The 23,756-nt window shown below is 44.2% G+C and overlaps 1 protein-coding gene and 1 long non-coding RNA gene across 16 annotated transcripts in view; one reads left to right on the top strand and one right to left on the bottom strand.

The window, feature by feature from the left end:
- LOC123362491 overlaps nt 1-10,193 on the top strand; it is a 45,578-nt gene extending 35,385 nt beyond the window's left edge. The window contains exon 5 of the long non-coding RNA XR_006576469.1: nt 9,996-10,193. This is a non-coding gene — a long non-coding RNA (uncharacterized LOC123362491). The remainder of the gene's footprint in view (nt 1-9,995) is intronic.
- DMD (dystrophin) overlaps nt 1-23,756 on the bottom strand; it is a 2,044,659-nt gene that overhangs the window by 1,161,549 nt on the left and 859,354 nt on the right. For all 15 annotated transcript variants that reach the window (XM_044996713.1, XM_044997415.1, XM_045002732.1 and 12 more), the window contains 4 exons: nt 12,402-12,547; nt 11,223-11,435; nt 3,433-3,546; nt 1,062-1,217 (listed from right to left, as the gene is read on the bottom strand). In XM_044996713.1, coding sequence (XP_044852648.1) covers nt 1,062-1,217; nt 3,433-3,546; nt 11,223-11,435; nt 12,402-12,547 — 629 coding nt within the window. The remainder of the gene's footprint in view (nt 1-1,061; nt 1,218-3,432; nt 3,547-11,222; nt 11,436-12,401; nt 12,548-23,756) is intronic.

The following is a 23,756-nucleotide window of genomic DNA, read 5'->3' as shown; positions in this document are numbered from 1 at the left end:
TTAAAGAAGAATGGATCATCTTTAATATTTTTCTTTAGTTTTCTTTATATAAGACAATCCAGAGCAAAGAAAGAATGTTTCTTTCAGTTTGCGGGAAAGGATCCTGATTGGTTAATCCACATAGAATGATTTATAATGAACTAAATACAGAGATCGCTTTTTAAAAATTGCCAATTTTAATATTAACAAAAAAGTACAAAACAATCATTGTATTTCTGTGTTTTAAGAAAGGTTTAGAAAACTTCAGACCCTCTTGAGGTCAACAGTTTTAATATGCAAACATGGGGACTTATTTTAAAGTGTACACAAACAAAAATAGCTTAAAATAACCCAAATTTAATAGGACTAAAGCTAAAACAAATGAAAGATTAGTAGAATACCTATTATACAATACTATACACAGTAAAGGATGAGCTATACTTTGTAATGCCATTAGCAGTCACATTATACAAAGTGGTAACTTTACACTGACAACTGCTAGCTGTTTGATGTGTTTTCTTTATGGGTAAAGATCACTGGTTCACCATGAACATAGTCAAAATAAAACACTTATCCTTTCAGTTCAGTACTGCATACCACCTGTCCTTTACATTTGTGGGCACTTGTGACACTAATTTAAATGGATGGGTAGATATCAGTTATAATTCTAAGTTACTGAACTTTGAAAACTAGAAGGACTTGATCTTGAGAATTACTAGTCAGTATAATAAAATATCAGAAGCAAAAGAATGGTTTTAATAAAAACTTACTCAGTGCAGAAGTTTATATGTAGACAGATGGAAACCTTTTTGCAAAATAAGTCTATTTTGTAAAGAGCTAATTTTCCATCAGCAATAAGATGTACAGCTAGACTAAATTGCATAGTTTAAGATATCTACTTTGCATATATTTCTACATGTTTCTAGGTAAACTTTGTATAATGGAAGGTTAATTAGCTTGAACCAAAAATGTCTAGATTCTTTCTCACATTGACTGGCTATGCACAGAGGGGGAGGAATTATGCCAATGAGAAATCTGAAAGTTAATTAAAAGAGAACCAGTCACAGCAAGAGACTCAGTACCTGTTGGCAAATGTGTTCCCATTGAGCATTGAGTTCTTTTAGTTCTGTCTGTATTCTGGAAGCAAATTCTGGCTCTGCTTCATTCTTCATTTTCTTCCCAACCTCATTAATACTGTTCAAACTGGGCTGGATTGTCTGGATATCATTTACTAAGGCCTAAAGGAATAGTAGAAGGTTTGTGAAAATAACACATGCAGATGCTGTTACAGATATGCCATTTCTATAAATCTGTCCAATAAAGTAAGAGCATAAAATATTCTGCTACTATGTGTGTGTTTGGTCCAGTTCTCTGTTGAAATGACCACAATTAACAGACAATATTATGCAAAATACAGAGTAGAAGGATGAACAGTCTTAAAATGAGTTTAAATGATTAGCTTTTCTATGCAAGAAAAAAAAAGAATTAATAACATGTATACAGAATTATAATATGGCATAATATTTAAGAGGCATGGGGCTTATGTATGATTCGGTCCCTTTGCACCACTCTGGTGGTGCAAATGGTGTGTAAAGCCATCTTCCTTGACTATCACAGGAATTATCCCCCTGTGGGTAGCTGTATGCTACCCATCTTACATCCTTGTGGGGAGGCTTGTGTGATGCTTTGCTCTGGAAATTCCCAGCTGCTGGATCTGCCCCTGGGGGGTATATTCATTTGGAGGCAAATTAGATCAGCCCAAAGCTGTTGAAATTTGCACAAGAGACTAGCTCAGCCTCTAACCAGCTCTAATTCAGATTTCACTTAAGTCAATGGAAGTTTTGTATTGTCACCTGTTAGGATCTGTAGTGGCATAAAGTTACTTTTTCCATCTCTATCTGTTTCTGCATGAAGCAGAGCAGAGCCTCAATAGAGAAGTGGGACTAAGGTTCCTGTTCCCCAAACTGTACAATCTAAACTGAACAAAGCATAAAGTACAACAAAAGTACAGTGAAAGAGGGGATTATGTTTAAAACAAACAGAAACTGAGTCACGTACAGGAATCAAATCATATACATTCTGATCATTTTTAATTACAGGCTCTGGTAGGATAAGTGAGGAATAGACTGCATAGGAAAGAAAGTCAGTAGTGGCAACAAGGCAAAGGAAATAGGTTTTGAGGAGGCGTTTGAAGAAAGAAAACAAGGATGTTTCATCCTTTTAAGAAGGGCAGTGAGACAAGTGAAGGGAGCAGTGTGAAAACAGGCATGAAGGCAAAAGTAGAAGGAAGGAAAGGGAGGGAAAAGGTTAGAATAGCAAAGGTAGTGAGTTGAGCATGACAGGAGACTCAGGCAGCAACTTAAATGCCAGAATGAGCAGATTGAACTTTATGCAGTAAGAGACAAAAAGCCAGAAAAGAGACATGAAAGGGGGGGTGACAGAGTCATAACAGAAGAGGAAAAGGTAATTTCAGCTGCTGAATACTGGATAGCTTAAAGGAGGGAGACTTGAGAAGAGATCATGGTATGAACAAAGGCTTTGAAAGCGGGAGTGAAGAACAGAAATGGAAGCGGAAGGAACAGATTGCAGAAGTGTTATAAAGTGAGAAGGGACAAGATTTGGTCTGAGTTTGAACATTTAATCAAAGATCACTAAGAATACCATGAAGGACAGCAAAGCTTCTCACATGATGGAGATGGTGAGGAGAAGAAAAGTTTGGACAACAATGAGAATTTCAGCTTTTTAATGAAGTGTTTGACTTCCAAATGAGTTATTTTTATACACTTGCTACAAATTTGGGCCCATAGACTCCACTGGAATTACACTGAATTTATACCAGTCTAAGAGACACAAATCTGGCTCTCAACTTTGTGCCTCCTGCTTCCCTGAAATGAGAAACTACCAGAAAATGGCAACAAGAAAAAAAAGTAGATGATATCTTGGGGGCAAAGTATGCTCTCACCATATTATGATTATTATTTATTTTATTTGCAGTAGAACTTATTCAAGTGCCAGGTACTTTGCAAATACTTAAGGGAGGCCCCTGCTCCAAGGAGCTCACAGTATTTCAAATTTTCTTAAAAGCAGTAAAGAGTCCTGTGGCACCTTATAGACTAACAGACGTTTTGCAGCATGAGCTTTCGTGGGTGAATGCCCACTTGGTCGGATGCAAGTAGTGGAAATTTCCAGGGGCAGGTATATATATGCAAGCAAGAAGCAAGCAAATTTTCTTGCTTTGTCAGTCTGGACATACCACAAGGATACAGTATTACAGCATCCGTGTTACTCCCTTTGTATGTTCAACTTCCTGGGTTTTTTTCCGTATTTCCTTCAAAACCAAGAGATTCAGTTTTAAATTTATTTCTAGGTAGGCGAAAGTTTGGGTTGATTCTTCTTCTAAACACTCACCCAGCCACATACACACAAAGAATCCAGTACACAAGGACTACTTACTGTACATTGTTCAAGCTGTTTTTCCAGCGCTTCTGAGTCACCGAGGGCAGGCCACTCTTCCTTCAGAAAAGCATCCACTTCAGCCATCCATTTCTTCAGGGTTTTAGTGTCATTCTGTTTGTTAAAAACAACATTCCATTGTATGCTACAAGCACTGACTGGTGATAATAGAATTCATCATGGCACTATCACTAAACTTCATCACAAAATAATTCTAAAATTAGGAAGAGGTTACAGCACTTTGAGCAATGCAAAAAAGCAAATAATTTTTTTTTGGGGGGGGGGTTGCCTTTCACCATTTGGCCTGCATTTTGATCATTTTAGTCCCAGCATTTCTTGTTTTCAGGAATAAACAGGTTGGATTTTGTTTCTCTGATTTGTTAATGGTAAGAATACAAAAACCCTTTCCCTCCTCTTTTCAAAACAGCAAGAAGAAGAATGAGAATACCACCTTTCACTTATATATCACCACTTCTAAGGGTCTCCAACTATTTAAAATTGTCCTTAAATTGCAGTTCACCATCACTTGAAGTTTCCTTTTACACAATTATTAAAAAAGCATACGAAACTACCATCTTATTTCACTAAGAGGCCACCATGTAGAAAAACTGCCCCTTGCAAAATAAGGAAGTAGTACTATGTTTACTCCAAGGTTAACTGTAGAGGAGAACGACACAGAGCATGTCTACACTGCAGCTGGAAGCACGCTTCGCAGAATGAGTAGACAGACATGCACTAGCTCTGCTCAAGCTAGTACACTAAAAATAGTAGTGTAGCCAGGGGTAGCATAGGTGGCAGTTTGGGCTAGCCACCTGAGTACAAACTTGCTCAGACCCCCTGGGTATATACTTAGGTGGCTAGCCCAACCCACCATCTATGCTACCCCTGGTTACATTACTATTTGTAGCGTGCTAGCTCAAGCAGAGTTAGCATGTGTCTGACTACTTGCAAAGGGAGGCACACTCCTAGCTTCAGTGTAGACATACTCTAAGTTGGTTTCCGAATGTCACAATTAATCAGTGCCAGAGCTAGGAACAGAGTCCAGGAATCCTGATTCCCTATCCCCTGATTCAACCACATTTGAAATCTAATTCCAAGGCTTGGTCTACACTACGCATTTAAACCGGTTTTAGGAGCGTTAAACCGATTTAACGCCACACCCGTCCACACTAAGAGGCCCTTTATATCGATTTAAATGGCTCTTTAAATCGGTTTCTGTACTCCTCCCCGACGAGAGGAGTAGCGCTAATATTGGGATTAACATATCAGAATAGGGTTAGTGTGGCCGCAAATCGATGGTATTGGCCTCCGGGCGGTATCCCACAGTGCACCACTGTGACCGCTCTGGACAGCATTCTTAACTCTGATGCATTGGCCAGATACACAGGAAAAGCCCCGCGAACTTTTGAAATTCATTTCCTGCTTCCCCAGCGTGGAGAGCTCATCAGCACAGGTGACCACGCACAGCTCATCTGCACAGGTAACAATGCAGTCTCCTGAGAATCAAAAAAGAGCTCCAGCATGGACTGTACAGGAGGTACTGGATCTGATTGCTATATGGGGAGAGGATTCAGTGCTAACAGAACTGCGTTCCAAAAGACGAAATGAAAAAGTATTTGAAAGAATTTCTAAGGCTATGACGGATAAAGGCCACAGCAGGGACTCATTGCAGTGCAGAGTGAAAGTTAAGGAGCTCAGACAAGCCTACCAGAAAACCAAAGAAGCAAACGGAAGGTCCGGTGAAGGGCCAAAAACATGCCGCTTCTACGCTGAGCTGCATGCAATTTTAGGGGGCTGCGCCACAACTACCCTACCCCTGTCCGTGGATTCCGAGGTGGGGGTTGTAATCTGTGCCATGGCTGAGGATTATGCGGACGGGGAAGATGAAGATGAAGAAGAGGAGGAAGACCTAGCAGAGAGCACACAGCACTCTGTGAGCCCCAAGAGCCAGGAGCTTTTTCTCACTCTGACGGAATTACCCTCCCTGCCCTCCCAAGCCACTATCCCAGACAATGACGCCATGGAAGGGAGCTCTGGTGAGTGTACCTTTGCAAATAGCAAACATTGTTTTTTAAGCAAGCGTTTTTAATGATTGATTTGCCCTGAGGACTTGGGATGCATTCGCAGACAGTATAGTTACTTAGAAAAGTTTGTTAACATGTCTGGGGATTGAGCGGAAATCCTCCAGGGACATCTCGATGAAGCGCTCCTGGAGGTACTCCAGAAGCCTTTGCAGAAGGTTTCTGGGCAAGGCAGCCTTGTTCCGTCCACCATGGTAGGACACTTTACCACACCATGCATGTAGCAAGTAATCAGGTATCATTGCATGGCAAAGCATAGCTGTGTATGGTCCCGGTGATTGCTGGCATTCAAGAAGCATCCGTTCTTTATCTCGCTGTGTTATCCTCAGCAAAGTGATATCGTTCAGGGTAACCTGGTTGAAAATCAGGAATTTAAGTAAGGGGACGCAGAGATGGCCATTTTCCTACTGGGTTCATGGACTGCAGCAGCTTAAAAAAAATCCTTTCCTGCACGTAGCCAAGCGGGGGGAGGGGAGGAGTGAAATACCGATGATCTTTTTCGCGTTTGGTCAGCGGGGATCTTCCCAGCTACCAGCCACGCAGTGGGGGGGCAGGGGTGATTAGCAGTGAGCTTGCATGGTATTAGCCATGCGTTGGGGGGGAAGGGTAAATCACTGCAGAAGCCGATAGACAGATGCAAGCTGAATTCTGATGCCCGGACCTGTGTCTGTTAGATCTGTAACCCCAGAGCTGCAGGCACTCAGTATTAACATGAAAAATGCGACCTTGTAGTGAAATCACATGTGCTATGTAAGGTGAATAATGCTGTTCACTGTGAAAGAGTATAACCATTGTTCTGTAAAATGTAACTTTTTAAATACTTCTCTCCCTCATGCAGCTGCAAATTTTTCAAGCCTCCCTACTCCATCCCAAAGGCTAGCCCAGATAAGGCGGAGGAAAAAGAAGACGCGACATGAAATGTTCTCGGATATTATGGAAGTTACACGCAAGGAAAGAGGTCATCTGAATGAGTGGAAGGAGGTGGTATCAAATTACAGGAAAGATGCCAGTGAACGTGAGGACAGGAGGGACACCCGAGATGAGAGGTGGCGGCAGGAAGATCGGCAGGAAAATCAGAGGTGGCGGCCGGAAGATCAGCGGTGGCGGGATGCAACTCTGGGGCTGCTGCGTGATCAAACTGACATGCTCCGGCGTCTGGTGGAGCTTCAGGAATGGCAGCAGGATCACAGAGTTCCGCTGCAGCCCCTGTATAACCACCCTCACCCCTCACCATGTTGCACATCCTCCTCACCCAGACGTGTAAGAACACGTGGGGGGAGGCTCCGTGCACCCGCCCACTCCACCACCGTGGACAGCCCAACCAGAAGGCTGTCATTACTGTGAAATTTTTTTAGTGGCCTTCTCCATCCCTCCTATCCTCCTCCCAAACCACACCCTTACTTCTCTCCCTCTTTTTATAATGAATTAATAAAGAATACATGATTTTTAAACTATAGTGACTTTATTTGCATAAGTAAGCTGTACTCAAAGGGGGAGGGTGAGTTGCTTACAGGGAATGAGTCAATCAAGGGGGGTGGGTGTTCATCAACAAACACAGCAGTCACACCGTACCCTGGCCAGTGATGAAGCTCGTTTTCAAAGCTTCTCTGATGCGCACCGCTTCCTGGTGTGCTCTTCTAATCTCCCTGGTGTCTGGCTGCGCATAATCAGCGGCCAGGTGATTTGCCTCAGCCTCCCACCCCGCCATAAAGGTCTCCCCCTTACTCTCACAGAGATTGTGGAGATCACAGCAAGCAGCAATAGCATAGGGGACATTGGTTTGGCTGAGGTCTGAGCGAGTCAGTAATGTGCGCCAGTGCGCCTTTAAACGGCCAAATGCACATTCCACCACCATTCTGCACTTGCTCAGCCTGTAGTTGAACAGCTCCTGACCACTGTCCAGGCTGTCTGTGTATGGCTTCATGAGCCATGGCATCAAGGGGTAGGCTGGGTCCCCCAGGATAACGACAGGCATTTCAACATCCCCAACTGTTATTTTCTGGTCTGGGAAGTAATTCCCTTGCTGCAGCCGTTTAAACAGAGTAATGCTTCTGAAGACGTGAGCGTCATGAACCCACCCTGGCCATCCCACGTGGATGTTGGTGAAACATCCCTTGTGATCCACCAGTGCTTGCAGCACCATTGAAAAGTACCCCTTGCGGTTTACGTACTGGGTGCCCGGGTGCTCCGGTGCCAAGTTAGGGATATGGGTTCCATCTATCGCCCCCCCCACAGTTAGGGAATCCCAGTGCAGCAAAGCCATCCACTATGGCCTGCACATTTCCCAGAGTCACAACCTTTCATAGCAGCAGCTTAGTGATTGCTTTGGCTACTTGCATCACAGCAGCCCCCACAGTAGATTTCCAACTCCAAATTGATTCCCGACTGACCGGTAGCTGTCTGACGTTGCAAGCTTCCACAGGGCTATCGCCACCCGCTTCTCTACTGTGAGGGCTGCTCTCATCTTGGTATTATGGCGTTTCAGGGCAGGGGCAAGCAAGTCACAAAGTTCCATGAAAGTGCCCTTACGCATGCGAAAGTTTCACAGCCACTGCAAATCGTCCCACACCTGCAACACAATGCGGTCCCACCAGTCTGTGCTTGTTTCCCGGGCCCAAAATCGGCGTTCAATGGATAGAATCTGCCCCATTACCATCAGGATCTCCAAAGCGCAGGGGCCCGCGGTTTGAGAGAATTCTGTGTCCACATCCTCATCACTGTTATCGCCGCACTGCCGTATCCGCCTCCTCCTCGCCTGGGTTTGAAGGTGCTGGTTCACCATATACAGCACGAGAGTGCGCGAGGTGTTTAAAACATCCACGATTGCAGTATTGAGCTGAGCAGGGTCCATGCTTGCTGTGTTATGGCGTCTGCACAGTTCACAAAGCAAAAAAGGCGCGAAACGGTTGTCTGCTGCTTTCAGGGAGGGAGGGGTGAGGCTATACCCAGAACCACCCGCGGCAATGATTTTTGCCCCATCAGGCACTGGGAACTCAACCCAGAATTCCCAGGGGCGGGGGAGACTGCGGGAACTATGGGATAGCTACGGAATAGCAACGCTCCAGAAATCGACGCTAGCCTCGGACCGTGGACGCACACCACCGAATTAATGTGCTTAGTGTGGCTGCGTGCACTCGATTTTATACAATCTGTTTTACTAAACCGGTTTCTGTAAATTCGGAATAATCCTGTAGTGTAGACGTACCCTAAGACCTAATGGTTAGCCTTTAGGAGTCAGGGAGAAGCTTATCTTATCCCTTTATTAAAGGCTAATGTGTCAGCTAAGGAGGAGCATCGTCATCACCAAGTTATACAAATGATGAGCTGCTAAATTAACACTCAAATAGTATCACTTTTTTCCTTCAAAGTATTTCTTTCCCAACATCTGTAAAATGCACATTCAGCATTACACACAATATAATAATTCAATTATTATATTTTTAAAGCAGACAGTTCTCATTTAAATAATATTGTGCCCAAAATTTGTTCAAATCATGCTCAAATATACATATCAGATAACCCATAAAGAAAATGCACCAGATGGTCATTTTTATAGCACCAGGCTACTTTGCAAAATCAATTGAATCAATAAAAAATAATGATACAAAAGTCATTAATACCAAAATTACCAAAAGAGTGAATGAAGTGATTTCTTCTGGACTTTTGTTGTTAAGGAGTAAAAGTAATCCAGAATCATATTTTATTATGAGATTTCAGTATTTTAACATGCAGATATTAAACATTTTTCATTAAAGAGAAAAGGACCAATTTGAAGATTTCCTTTTCTTAACCCAGGATACAGAGATTACTCTTAAAAAACAGTGAAGATCAAATAAATGGATCACATTCTGAAATGAATATATGCTTTATCTGCTATCAGTAGTGATTTGAACATATACCTCTACCATACACTCCATTAGGAAGCAATAGCTAAGACACTACCAAAGCTAACTAAACACTCAAAGTATACTAGAGGGATATACAAGCAATGAATTTTGTATGAATTGTACACTTGTTGTGCAGTGATCCACGCTCAGAAATAGTGCACATTATATTATCCAAAACTAAGTGTTTTACTGAGAGATGTAATGGTATTTAAGACACAGAAGTTTGTCTTTTTCAAAATGGCAATGGTATCTTCCTAAACTTCTACCCAGAAACCCAGCAGTTATGAATAAAAAAACAATTTAAATTTCTTAAGGAAAGGATAGTATCTTAAACAGCATACTTCCCAATATTTCATTATATTAGCAATTAACACAAACCCAAGTCTTGCTATGACTGCCAAATCCATTATTTTCAGAATCAAAGTGCTACCAATTAAACCAAATTTAGGATTCTTGGGGTCTTCTTAAATTGCTATGTTGTTGATTACCTAATGATGGGTTATTTATTTATTTTGTGGTCAAAAACTCCCCTATCATCAAAGAGAATCAGATGAATGAATGTTTTATTATTCTTCTACTGTGTTTTTCTTTGCAGAAACAGGGATACACGACCAACCATGACCCTGCTAACAGAACATTTATTCTTGACCAGATGACTGTATTGGATTAAATAGGAAACAGTGGTCTCAATTCACTCAAAAAATCCTATTTTGCTATAATCCATAACACAAAAGCAACAATCAAATTCTACTTGAAACAAACCAAGGACAGGGACTGAAATATTCATATATTGTAAATGGAGCACTGTATGTAACAACTCGCATTGTGTTGGTCAACCTTGAAAAAGGCTTCAGTGTTACTTTCATTCCCTTGTCCTTTATGAGTACTTAAGTGATCATTTACATGGAAGGAGGATAGAATAAAAATTTAAAGATACTTTCTGCAGAATATTTTCAGAATTTTGGTGCCCGATTAATCAGAATAATATGAAAAAAAGTGTTTTAGGATTATATACAAATGGAACAGAAATATATTAAAAATTGAGACATGAATGACATATTACAATATTTTTGTCCAGATTTCCCCCAATCTTGTTCATTTGGTGAGCACCAACAGTGTGTCAGGTGACTTGCCAACTAGTGTCTACATAAGATCTCTGCCATGAAGAAAACAATCTAAGGCTCTACTCCAGCAAATTTGTATATAAATAATTTTACCTATGTGCGTAGTACGATAGGGTCCTGATCCTTGATTAGTGACCTTTGGTAGTTTCTACCACAATAGAAGTAACGGTGATAATGACGATGAAAGTAATCCATTGAAATTAAAATGGTTAGAGTTGCATGGAAAAGTGTTAGAAGGATTATAGTGTTGGGGGCCTGACTTTATTCTCGCTGAAATCAACAGGAGTTTTGTCATTGTTTTCAACACAAGCGAAAACAGGCAAAAGGTAAGAATTCTGGGTGAAATCCTGGACTCATTGAAGTAAATACCAAAGCTTCCATTGATTTTAGTGGGGTGAGGATTTCACTCTTATACTAATTTATCAAATGGATCATCATTGCATCAGTCAATCAACACCTTAGTACCTGCCAAAGGTTTAGAATTTTTAAAGTGCCTTTATTCTGATTCAAATACCCATTGCAATGCAAGAATCTCACACATGGATTGACTTGAGACTCCTCCCTTCTATCTTGTTTTACTTCAAGAATTAACTTTTGCAGAAATATATAAAAATGCATGCATATATAAACATTGTTATGTTACTTGAGAAGATGGATGGGTGTGTATATGTGAGAGAAAGAGGGATAACCCTAGTAACCTGAAATTGCTGGAGCTTAGTCATCAGGTCCTCAAGTTTTTGGCAACGGTCTACCAGCTGAGCTGATAACTTCTTCCAGCGGCTAAGGATCCCCTCAATTTCAGATCGATATTTCTGGCTGACCTCTGCAGGGGCTTTCCTGGACATCTCTTCCACAGTTGTGCTAAGATAGTTTAGGCCATTTCGTTGCTCCTGTAGAGAACTTTGCAAAGCCTGTGACATGAAAAATTAACATTATATTAATTCACTTGGAACATACTGAGCTATTTTCAACACTTTCCCCCCAGAAGCAGTAAAATATTATTGAGCAAATGGCTGAACAATTCTTGTAATAATTTAAAAGAAAAGAATTACACACTTCACCATGACCTAAGTAAAAGTTTAATCTTATTCAGAAAACAGCTGATTAGAAATACATTCAGTTGTTAATTTTAATGGTATAAATACATGGATAATTAAATTAATTGAGACATTCTATACTCCATTAAATAATTTATCATGGCCCCAATGATTACTATACACTTACCTTTAAGGATTGACCAGTATATTGATCAATATATTGATCAGCATGGAGACCAGATATTTTCTGCTTTGCATTTCTATATTTTCATTGGCAGTTGCATCCAGTAAAATGCTCTTTAGCCATCAGATAATAAAACAATACTAAAAGTCCACATGCAGAGAAGCTTTATGCCCACTGGCAAAGCACATCCCACATCTGTCTCTGCTTGGAAATTTGACAGGAGTTGCAAATTGGGATGGAGAGAAGTAAATGTTCTGTATTTTTTATAACACTAGTTTCTAATGCATACATGAAAACATTCATTACAATGAGCTGAATGCCTGCTTAAGAGCTGTAAATATCTCTGAGAACATTTTGTTTCTCATGGGGAGATACAAAAGCTATTCCCGTAAGTTGTTTAGTACCTTAAGTATTTGTTTCAACTGGCAAATACCAAACTTGGTGCTTTTTTCAATAACATTCAGAAGACTTTTCAATATCAGTAAGTAGCCCCCCCCCTCCCCCCCCCCGACCCACAGCCTTTGGGCTAAATCCTCAGCTGCTGTAAATAGTCATAGCTCCTTGACGTCAATGGAGTTATGATGATTTAGGCCAGCAGAAGTTCCACCCTCTTGTGTTTTTCAATCAGAAGGCTTTTTCACAGTCCATACACTTACCTTTAGTTCCCTGAGTCTCTGCTCCATGATCTCATATTCAGTGACAATAACCTGAGGTATGGAGAGTTTGGTCTCTGACTGCTGGATCCACAAAAGGATAGTGTTCATTGTCTCCTTATAGCGTGCAGGAGGCAAACTGTCAAAATCTAAACCAAATGCAGGGAGAAAAAGGAGAAGAAATTTAAAATGTTTCATTCTCTCTTAACTGAATTATATGTGATTGTCAGGATACTCAGACGTCCTAGGTAAAATCTTGGCCCTCTTGAAGTTGGAGTTTTGCAACTGACTTCAATAGGAACAGATTTTCACCACTAGATCTTTTCAAAAATGTACCTAAAGAAGAACTGGAGGACAAAACATTTTGAATAATTTATGCATTCATACTTACATGTATTATTTACTTCCCCTCACTTTTCTTTTTTTTTTTTTACTTAATATGTTTTGGCTCTTTAGTTTCAGAGTGGGATGGTACTGGTAGTTACAGCACAATATACCTAAACACGGCTATTTTTGATATCAGACAGACAGACCACTGTATCTTCTCTTGTTTTCTATTGTTTGGACCTATTGTTTGCTTTTAGAACTGCTGTAGGAAGTGGCATCACCATTTTATGGCTTATGTTAGTGTGTCTAGCATATCTGTAAAGGTAAAATGTTCTGCTTAGGACAGCTGTTAAAAGCTTATAACATTAGCGTAAAAGAGAAATTCAGGCTGAATTTTATTGGACTGTGCCCATTAAACTGACATTACAGATGTCTTAAATAGACAGCATCTGGCATAGACATGAGCATCTCATAAGTAGAGTTGCTCCCTTCTGCCTTCCACCATAGCTTGCACTGCAGTCATTGAGAAATCACACACGGATTTAATGGCCACTTGAAAATAAAATATTTTTCAATTTCTGCCACACCATATTAAACTAAAAATGCCACAAAACTATTGTACCTCTATTATATCTGCATTGTGCATGTCTTCAAAAAGATATTTTAGAAAGAATGTTTCATAGTGTTAAAAAATCCAGAACTGACAGTTTGTACTTGCATAAGGTTTTCAATGTCATCTTGATTACACTCTAATAAAGCAGTGAATGCAATTTGACCAAGATTTTGAGACGCGATCAGTGATTCTGAGTGCCTCAACTTTGCGGTGCTTGGCTTGTGATTGCTTAAAGGGGCTTGATTTTCAAAAGCACTGAGGACCCACCCTCTGAAAATCAGATGCCTGTAAGCTATCTCTAGTTGGGCACCCACAAATTGGGGCACCTAAAATCACTTTTTGCTTTTAAAAATCTTGGCCATCATGACCGGTAACAGTGGATTTGTGTGAAAAAGTGCTTGCAGTTGTGAGGGACAAGTGTTGCTTTCTTGTAGTATACTTTCTCCATCCAAAATTCCAGTTTCCGCTAACATCTGACCTGGAAAACACTGGAAAGGGAATTCCTCCTGCTTTTCTCCATTCAGGACAGTGTGTCCATTAAATTAGTCTTTTCAAATCAGATTGCCTGCCAGGCCCATCGCCCTCTCCTGGAGTCTTTCCCTGCAGCAGAGGGAGGGCTCCAGGAGTGGAACGCTATAGTGCTAAAAATAGCTGTGTACATGGAGAGGCAGGGCTTGGACGAGGGCTAAGAGCATCCCAAAGTCAGCTGGCACACTGTTGTCATGTTATATACCAAAAAGGTGGTATGTAATATATCACTGGAAAACTAATTACTCACTGATCATTAATATTGTTGTCACTCTATGTACTGTAAACCCACAAAGGACTTTATAGATATGTGCTGAAAATGTGTGCTGAAAATGCATTTGGCAAACAGTGCCTAAGCCACGCCTGTTTCAGACAAAGGAATGTGATTCCATTTGCTTGAATGTGTCTCTGATGTAAGTTGGGCAAGGTGAGACCAAAGACAAAGAAAAGCATATTTATTTGCAAGGTAAACAAAGCCATCAGGAAGGCAAGTGGGGAAAGATGACCACCTAATCTTGATGGGAATAGATATTACACCCACAGGAAATCTTTCTGCCTCTTGAAGCATAGTCAATGAATTTTCAGAAGCTCTAAACAGAAAGAAAAAGCCATTTTGGCATCCTTCACTTGAGGAGACAAAGAAACCAAACACCTTGAGCACTCTGAAGGGTCCTGGCCAGAAAGTCTGGTTAGCCATGTTGGAAAATAAACTTGGTGAGAAATGCTTTTTGCACAAGAATACCTTTAGTGAAATGTGTACAGTTTGTTGCAGGTATATATATATATATATATAGAGAGAGAGAGAGAGAGAGAGAGAGAGAGAGAGAGAGGAATACTTCTGGAACAGATCTCAGAACTGGATGGAAATATATTAGCATTGTTGTTAGAACAGGCTCTACAAAAGTCTTTTATTATGAAAACGCTGCCAGAAATAATTTAAAAGTCGTACAAACATAGCTAGCAGTTTTCTGCATTTTAAATTAATTATGTTTCACACTATTCAGAGAGCTAAATAAAAATTCATACAGGATCAAAAAGATACCAATTTCAACTAGCCAGTGGCAGACTGATTTAAATATTAAATATTGCTTTTAAAAAGCCACTTTTATTTTCACTGGAACAATGTAAATTCCATTTCATTTTTTCCACACCACTTTCAGCTATACAATGTACTTTTGCAGTAGTTTTCACTTTTATCCATAATAAATATTTTTTTCAGTACTACACTATATCTCAGTACTTCAGGAATAATAGATTTTCCTTTTTTAAAGGTTCTTGTTTTTCACATGTGAACCCTGCTCTATTGGACATTTTTTGATTTCTGCCTAAAGGGAATAATAACCACTATTATTATTTGGTACAGTTACCAAAGGTGACTGATCGTTTTCAGGCTCTCTGCACAGGTACTACTGTGGAGAATTATTTGGAAGAGCCATCTGAGGGAAGGGATCAGAAGGAGACCCCATCAACCAGAAGGTATGAGATGCATTGTCCTATGGATGGGGGTTCCACGACCACCATTCCCAGGAGGAGGAAATGGGTGGTGGTCGGGGACTCCCTCCCAAGGGGGACAGAGTGATCCATCTGCTGACCAGACTGAGAAACTCGAGAAGTGTGCTGCTTGCGTGGAGCTAGAATTCAGAATGTGATGGAGTGTCTGCTGAGACTGATCAAGCCCGTGGACCGCTGCCCCCTTCCTACTTCTCCACGTGGGCACCAATGATACTGCCAAAAATGACCTTGAGCGGGTCACTGCAGACTACGTGGCTCTGGGAAGAAGGATAAAGGAGTTTGAGGCGCAAGTTGTGTTTTCGTCCATCCTCCCTGTTGAAGGAAAAGGCCCAGTTTGGGACTGTCAAAATGCGGAGGTAAATGCGTGGTTATGCAGGTGGAATCGGAGAGAGGGCTTTGGTTTCTTCAACCATGGGATGTTGTTCTGCGAAGAAGGATTGCTAGGAAGAGATGGGATCCACCTAACAAAGGGAGGGAAGAGTATCTTCGCAGGCAGGCCTGCTAACCTAGTGAGGAGAGCTTTAAACTAGATTCACCGGGAGACGGTGACCTAAGCCCTGAGATAAGTGGGGAAGTGGGATACCAGGAGGAAACACAAGGAGGGTGCAATGGGGGGGCCTCCTGATTCATACTGAGAAAGTAGGGCAATTAGCTAGTTATCTTAGGTGCATGTACATGAATGCAAGAAGCCTGGGAAACAAGCAGAAAGAATTGGAAGTCCTCGCACAGTCAAAGAACCATGATGCGATTGGAATAACAGAGATTTGATGGGGTAGCTCACGTGACTGGAGCACTGTCATGGATGGTTATAAACTGTTCAGGAAGGACAGGCAGGGGAGGAAAGGTGGAGGAGTTGCACTGTATGTAAGCGGGTGCTCTTACATACAGTTTGATTGCTCAGAGCTCCAGTATCAAACTGGAGAAAAGCTGGTTGAGAGCAACAAGGGTGATGTCATGGGCATGTGCTATGGACTACCAGACCTGGAGGATGAGGTAGAGGAGTCTTTCTTCAGACAATTAACTGACATTTTCAGAACACAGGCCCTGGTTCTCATGAGGGGGTTTCAATCACCCTGACATCTGCTGGGAGAGCAATACAGCAGTGCACAGACAATACAGGAAGTTTTTGGAGAGTGTTGGGGACAACTTCCTGGTGCAACTATTGGAGGAACCAACCAGAGGCTGTTCTCCTCTTGACCTGCTGCTTACAAACAGGGAAGAATTGGTAAGGGAAATAGAAGTGGGTGGCAACCTGGGCAGTAGTGACCATACGATGGTTGAGTTCAGGATTCTCACAAAAGGAAGAAAGGAGAGTAGCAAAATACAGACCCTGGACTTCAGAAAGGGAGACTATGACTCTCTTAGGGAACTGATGGGCAGGATCCCCTGGGAGGCTAATATGACGGGGAAAGGAGTCCAGGAAAGCTGGCTGTATTTTAAAGAAGCCTTATTGAGGGTGCAGGAACAAACCATCCTGATGTGGAGAAAGAATAGCAAATATGGCAGGCAACCAGCTTGGCTTAACAGTGAAATCTTTGGTGAGCTTAAACACAAAAAGGAAGCTTACAAGAAGTGGAAACTTGGTCAGATGATTAGGGAGGAGTATAAAAATATTGTTCGAGCATGCAAGGGTGTAACCAGGAAGGCCAAACACAACTGGAATTGCAGCTAGCAAGGGTTGTGAAGGGTAACGAAGGGTTTCTACAGCTATGTTAGCAACAAGAAAAAGGTCAGGGAAAGTATGGGACCCTTAATGAATGGGGGAGGGAACCTAGTGACAGATGATGTGGAAAAAGCTGAAGTACTCAATGCTTTTTTTGCCTTGGTCTTCACAGATAAGGTCAGCTCGCACACATCTCAAAGAACAGTTATGAGAAGGTGAGTAACCAGTTTTTCTTCAAGTGCTTGTTCACATTGATTCCAATCAGGTGACACCCAAGCCCTACCCCGGAGGTGGAGTCAAAGTTAAGGAATCACGGATTGGAGTACCATCCTGCCGAATGCTGCATCATCTCTGGCATATCGGGTGATAGCATAGTGAGAGGTGAATGTATGCACTGATGACCAAGTTTCTGCCCTGCAAATCTCTTGTATTGGGACCTGGGCCAGGAATGCAGCTGACAAGGCTTGTGCCTTTGTGGAATGTGCCATAAAAGAGTTGTGGCTGGGACCTTGGCCAGCTCGTAACATGTGTGGATGCAGGCTGTGATCAAGGAAGATATTCTTTGAGATGAGACCAGGAGTTCTTTCATCTGGTCTGCCACCACCACGAACAGCTGGTTTGACTTCCTGAAAGGCTTGATGTGCTCGATGTAGAATGCTAGCGCTCTTTGAACATCCAGTGAGTGCAGGCTCTGCTCTTGGGTACTGGTGAGAGGCTTAGGGTAGAAGACTGGTAGAAAAATGTCTTGACTAGTGTAGAATTATGACACTACCTTGGGGAGGAAGACTGAGTGATGCCTGAACTGCACCTTGTCCTTGTGGAAGACAGTGTAGGGTGGGTCAGAGGTCAGAGCCTTTAACTCAGACACCTGCCTGGTTGGTGTGATGGTGACCAGGAAAGCCACCTTCCACAACAAATAGAGCAGGGTAAAAGTCGCCAGGGGTTCAAAAGGGGCCCCATTAGCCTGGAGAAGACCAGGTTAAGGTCCCATGCGGGAACAGGCTGTCTAATCTGTGGAAATAGATGTTCCAGGCCCTAGGGGAAACGCCTTACCATGGGGTTAGTGAATATGTCCAGACTCTCCCGGATGGAAGGCCACAGCAGCTAGGTGCATCTTGGTGGATGGCACTGCTAGTACTTGCTGTTTGAGATGTATAAGGTACTCCATGATGAGTGGTATGGACACCTGGAGTGGAGGTGTGTGTTGCTGGGCCCGCCAGCAACTCTTCCACCAGGTGGATAGTTTCCTGCTGCCAAGTAGAACCTCCCTTACTGGCTCCTAGCATAGGAGCTTCATGGGGTTTAACCATGAAGCTCCCAGGCCGTGAAGTGGAGGGACTAGAGGTCTAGGTGATGGAGGTGACCGTGGTTCTGAGTGATCAGATTGGGGCAGAGTGGAAGCACAATCGGAGTGTCCAGAAGCGCGGTGTACCTGTGTTGCTGGGCCATGCTGGGGTCAGCAGAATTATCTGCACTTTATCCCTGTGTATCTTGGGCAGCACCTTGTGCATGAGTGGGACCGGTGGGAAGGCAAACATGAGACAGTCTCCCCAGGGTAGCAGGAACGCATCTGTGATTGAACCCAGGCTGTGTTTCTGGAAGGAGAAGAGGAGACTAAGGGGAGATATGATAGAGGTATATAAAATCATGAGTGGTGTGGAGGAAGTGAATAAGGAAAAGTTATTTACTTGTTCCCATAATATAAGAACTAGGGGCCACCAAATGAAATTAATGGGCAGCAGGTTTTAAACAAATAAAAGGAAGTTGTTCTTCACACAGCGCTCAGTCAACCTGTGGAACTCCTTGCCTGAAGGGGTTGTGAAGGCTAGGACTATAACAGGGTTTAAAAGAGAACTAGATAAATTCATGGAGGTTAAGTCCATTAATGGCTATTAGCCAGGATGGGTAAGGAATGGTGTCATTCCTTACCCTCCTTAGCCTCTGTTTGTCAGAGGGTGGAGATAGATGGCAGGAGAGAGATCACTTCATCGTTATCTGTTAGGTCCACTCCCTCTGGGACACCTGGCATTGGTTACTGTCAGTAGACAGGATACTGGGCAGGATGGACCTTTGGTCTGACCCAGTATGGCTATTCTTATGTTCTTATGCAGAACTCCCATAGCTGGAGGGTTTCCTAACATAGTGGGGAGGAATGAGCTCCACCCTGCTTCTTGATGTAAAACATAGCAGTGGTGTTGTCTGTCATCACTGCTACGCACTGGGAAGTTTGGCATGCTAGTCGCACTGCTCTGAGCTCCCTGATCTTGAAATGGAGGGAGAGCTCATCCAGTGACCACAGGCCCTTTATTCAGAGATCTCTCAGATGCACCCACCAACTCAGAGCTGATGTGTCTATTACTAGGGACAAGGAAGTATTGAAGAAACACCTTTGCATACCATCTGAAGGTTGAGCCATCAATGTAGAGACTCGAATATATGTCCTGGCACTGTCACTACCAAGTCCAGCCTATTGCACCCCGGGCAGTATACCAACGCGTGCCACACTTGAAGGGTTTGAGCCTCATTCTGCCATGCTGGACCACATAAGTGCAGGCTGCCATGTGGCCAAAGAGACTCAGGCAGCTCCTTGCATTAGTGGTCGGGTACCACCTGAGGCTTTGGATAATTTCAGCCGTGGCCTGGAATCGAGTCTCTGTCAGGAACACCCTTGCCTGTACCGAGTCCAGCACCGCTCCGATGAATTCTATTCTTTGGATCGGTGATAAGGTTGACTTGTTCATGTTGAGGAGGAATCCCAGTCTCTCAAAAGTGGATCTGAACAATTGGACTTGAGACTCCACCTGCTCCCTGGTACGTCCCCTGAGTAGCCAGTAGTCTAGGTACGGGTGTACCTGCACCTGCCTCCTCTGGAGGAAGGCTGCTACGACCGACATGCACTTGGTGAATACTCGGGGGGCTGTTGACAGACCGAATGAGAGGATCGTGAACTGATAGTGTTTGTGGTTGACCACAAACCAGAGAAAACGTCTGCGCGCAGGCCAAATGGCTATGTGAAACTATGTATCTTTCATGTTGAGGGTGACATACCAGTCTCCCGGATCCAGGGAAAGGATAATAGAGCTCAGGGAGACCATGCGGAACTTCAACTTCACCATGAACTTGTTGAGTCCTCGCAGGTCTAGAATTGGTCTGCTTCCCTTTGCCTTGGGAATTAGGAAATAGCAGGAGTAGAATCCGTTGTCCCATAGCTCCTGAGGAACCTCCTCCTATGATCCTATGTTGAGAAGCTCCTGCACCTCCTGGATAAGGAATTGCTCATGAGAAGGGTCCCCAAAGAGGGGGTGGGAGGGAGGGTAGGAGCAAAATTGGAGAGAATATTCCACTTCTACAGTGCAAAGAATCCAGCGGTCCAATGCTGTGTGCCCTGCAGCCGGTTCGCTTCTGAACCAGGCCAAGGAAACAACTATGCACGCTCATGCTCCACACGTTTCACTTCTCGCCCTGATACCAGATGGTGGGATTATACCACCTGTGGAGGGTGAGGAACCCCGGTGGGCCAGCCTCTATTCCACCCTGGTCCCACAGTCCACCGGAGAGATCCATTGGTGTCTCCTTCCTGGAGCCATGAGCACAGGTGTGTACCTGGCATGGTTCACCCCCATCCCCAACTCCTGACCCTTTTGCAGCATGAGGGAGAACCTGGCACATGCTTATCTTGAATGTGCCAGGTTGCAGCCCCTATTCCAACTCCTCCAGAACCACCTGTTGAGGTTCTGCCTGCACTTTTTTATATTCTCATACCCTGTCTATGGCCACACGAAGTCGCAAGACCTCCTCGTCGACCTCCTCCTGGTCCTTGCCAAAGTGGCCATCTTTAACATCAGGAGGAGGATGCTAGATGAAGGGGTGCTCTGTGACTATGGGGCCTATTTCTGCTCCTCGTTTCATGCATCCAGGAAGAGTTCCTCTGGGCAGCATCTGCTAACTCCCTAGACAGCTTTGAGGAGCAGTGGTTGCTGTCCAGGGTTCTCTGGATCCCTAGTTTTGAACCTGTGACCTTTACTCCTACTCCTGTTATTCATTAGTTGTCCCCCATATTTAGCTTGTTCCTGGGTCCAGTGGTCCCTCCTGCAAGGCTGGGAGATGGGCTTTTAGATGTGGGCAGGCTTACGCCCACCCACCTCCCAGGATTACCAATAAGGCCTCCTTAGATCTGGGAGCTGCCCCTGTAACTCTTTCTCATTGACTGCCAACATGACCAGAAAGCATGGCTGCGGGTGTGAGAAAGATATGTGTAGTCCTTGGAAGGGACAAAGTATTTGCATTCCACATCCCTGGCAGTCAGCAGAATCGAGGCCAGGGTCTGCCCCAGAGTCTTGGTGTCGGTCTGAACTGTCTTGATCAATGGCAGAACTACCCATGATGGACCTTCAGGAGTAAGTATGTCCACCATGGGGTCCTCGGCCTCAATCACTTCCTCTGCTTGCAACCCCATGTTGCGGGCAGTCTGCCTCAGAAGATCCTGATGTGCCCTTTGATCAATCAGCAGAGGGCCTGGAGCTGAAGCCCCTGCCACAGCCTTGTCAGGAGAAGATGATGAGGTGGCCAGAGGAGGTATTGGGTCCACCTGTCCCTCTGGCTCCCTGACCTCCTCCTGGTCAGTGCCTGCCCATGTGGTGGCTACAGCCAAAGTGGCTGTAGCCTGACCCTGTGGCTGGTACTGTGCTGGAGTAGCCTCGGCAGCGCCCTGAGCCTGAGGGGGCAGCTAGGACAGGCTGGCATCGGATTCCCGAGATGTAGGCCTGTTCCTGGCAGAGTGAGGTGGTCGGTGATCTGAGGTTACCGACCATGAACCCCTTGAAAGGGAGCCCTGGGTCTGATGGGAAGCCCAGGGAGTCCAAAAGGGCCATTGCGCCGGGGGCTTTCACTGTGTCTGCCAGGTCAGCTGTGCATCCCTTTGCCATCTCCGAGACTTATGCTGACTAAGCCTGGAATAGTATGAATCACTGTCAGAGTCCGAGGAAGCAGACCCTGATCACGATGACCAAGGTGGTGCCGAAGGGCCCTGCGCAGGAGACCGGCGCTGGGAATCTGGTATCATAGATCGGTGCCAGTGATCGAGGATGCGATGTCAGTCCTCTGTGTCGGTGCCAATCCTCTCTCAGTGCCGGGGATCAGTGCTAGTCCACCCTTAGTGTTGGAGAGGGGGAACGTTGCGCCAGTGCCGGAGATGTTCTTACAGAGCACGGTGCCAGGGAGCAGTGCCACAGCAAAAGCAACTGAAAGCAGTGCCACAGATGGTGCCAAGCCAGGGACTGTCAGCACTGCATCATACCTTGCTTGCCTCTAGACGGTATCGGACATATCGGTACCAGAGGCTTGTTCCTCAGAGCCGGGGCTGTGAAGCCGTCATTTCAATTAAGTCTCTGGAGGCTTTGAAAGTGTCCGGGGTGGATGGTGGCTCAAACTCCTTCACGTGGCACTGCCCTTGCAGGTCATATATTGAGCACCATGAATGCACCACTCCAGGGAGCTCCACAGCCGACACAACGGGAGCTGCTAAGGGAAAACTTTGACAACCATGATGCAGCACACGCACACCTGATTGGAATCAATGTGAACAAGCACTCGAAGAAGAACAGGCTGTGACTGCCAGACATCACAATCGGGTACAGGTATCTATGGGACTTATAGGGAAGAAGCAAATTGCTGGGCAGGGAGGCCACAATAAGAGATACTAACTGTGCCTGGAACTCTGTTACCTCCTATGTGTTCAAATAGACTGGACTGGAGAGGTGACCCCAGGCACTAGGCTGAAGAGACCTGGCTCTAGAATGGACTGCCCCAGGGGTCCAAACAAGAACTGCTATTGCTCAGTTGAACTGCAACTTTTAAGGCTCTGTGCCTCAAGTATCTGAAAACTTTCCATTTTCTGCCAGCCCTAATAAAATGGCCTTTCCCTTAGCCATGTCTCAGTGGTTACTGTGACCCACTGAGGCTAGCACCTACAAGACCTAGCTGCTGAAGCACCTACCGTGCTTGCCTGTGAGTTGTGATACACCTGGCACATTACAGGCATGCTAAGTTTTTGGTGTACCAGGCAATTGCAACAATTACACTTTTAATATTAGCTGAAGGAGGTGGTGCAGGAGCACACCTCTTAGAAGAAAGGCTCCCTTGTGATTGCATGCTTGTTGTCAGGAAATCATTGCAAGATTCAGGATTTTGGAGTGCTCTACCAAACACCTGCTGTCATGATGGCTACCACAGGGTGACACTGGCCCTTCAAGAGGGAACCGGGCCAGTGCACGTGTGACCCATTAACTCATTGTAATTGAGGGGAGAGAAACCTGGCAAGCCAGAGCTACCTGAAAGCACTGATACAGAGAGGAAGATGGGCAGGTGAGAGCTGCCTAAAGAGGAAAGGAGAGATGTGGGGGAGGGGCAGAAGCGGGAGGAGCAGTAGCAAAAGAAGCAGAGGTGGACAGCTGGTACACTGAGCCATTGGGAAAAGCAAAAGCTGATGGGGAGGACTGAGGAACCACTGCAGAGTAAAAGGACAGCTTGTACAGAAGCCTCTATGAAGAAGGGGAAGAAGCAGCCTGGTTGGGAGATGCTGAGCCCATAACAAGAGGTTTGATGCTGGAGGGTGGATCCCAGGAGCAGGCACACTTACAGGGAGAGAGGTCTGTCCGAGAGAAACACTGCAGGGGGCTCTGTCGCAGGAGATCTGACCTGGGGCTGTGGGAGAAGA

This window comes from Mauremys mutica, chromosome 1 (assembly GCF_020497125.1).
Source record: "Mauremys mutica isolate MM-2020 ecotype Southern chromosome 1, ASM2049712v1, whole genome shotgun sequence".
In the NCBI taxonomy this organism is placed as follows: domain Eukaryota; kingdom Metazoa; phylum Chordata; order Testudines; family Geoemydidae; genus Mauremys; species Mauremys mutica.
The sequence above is the reverse complement of the archived record's forward strand: the minus strand, read 5'-3'. Positions and strand labels throughout refer to the sequence as shown.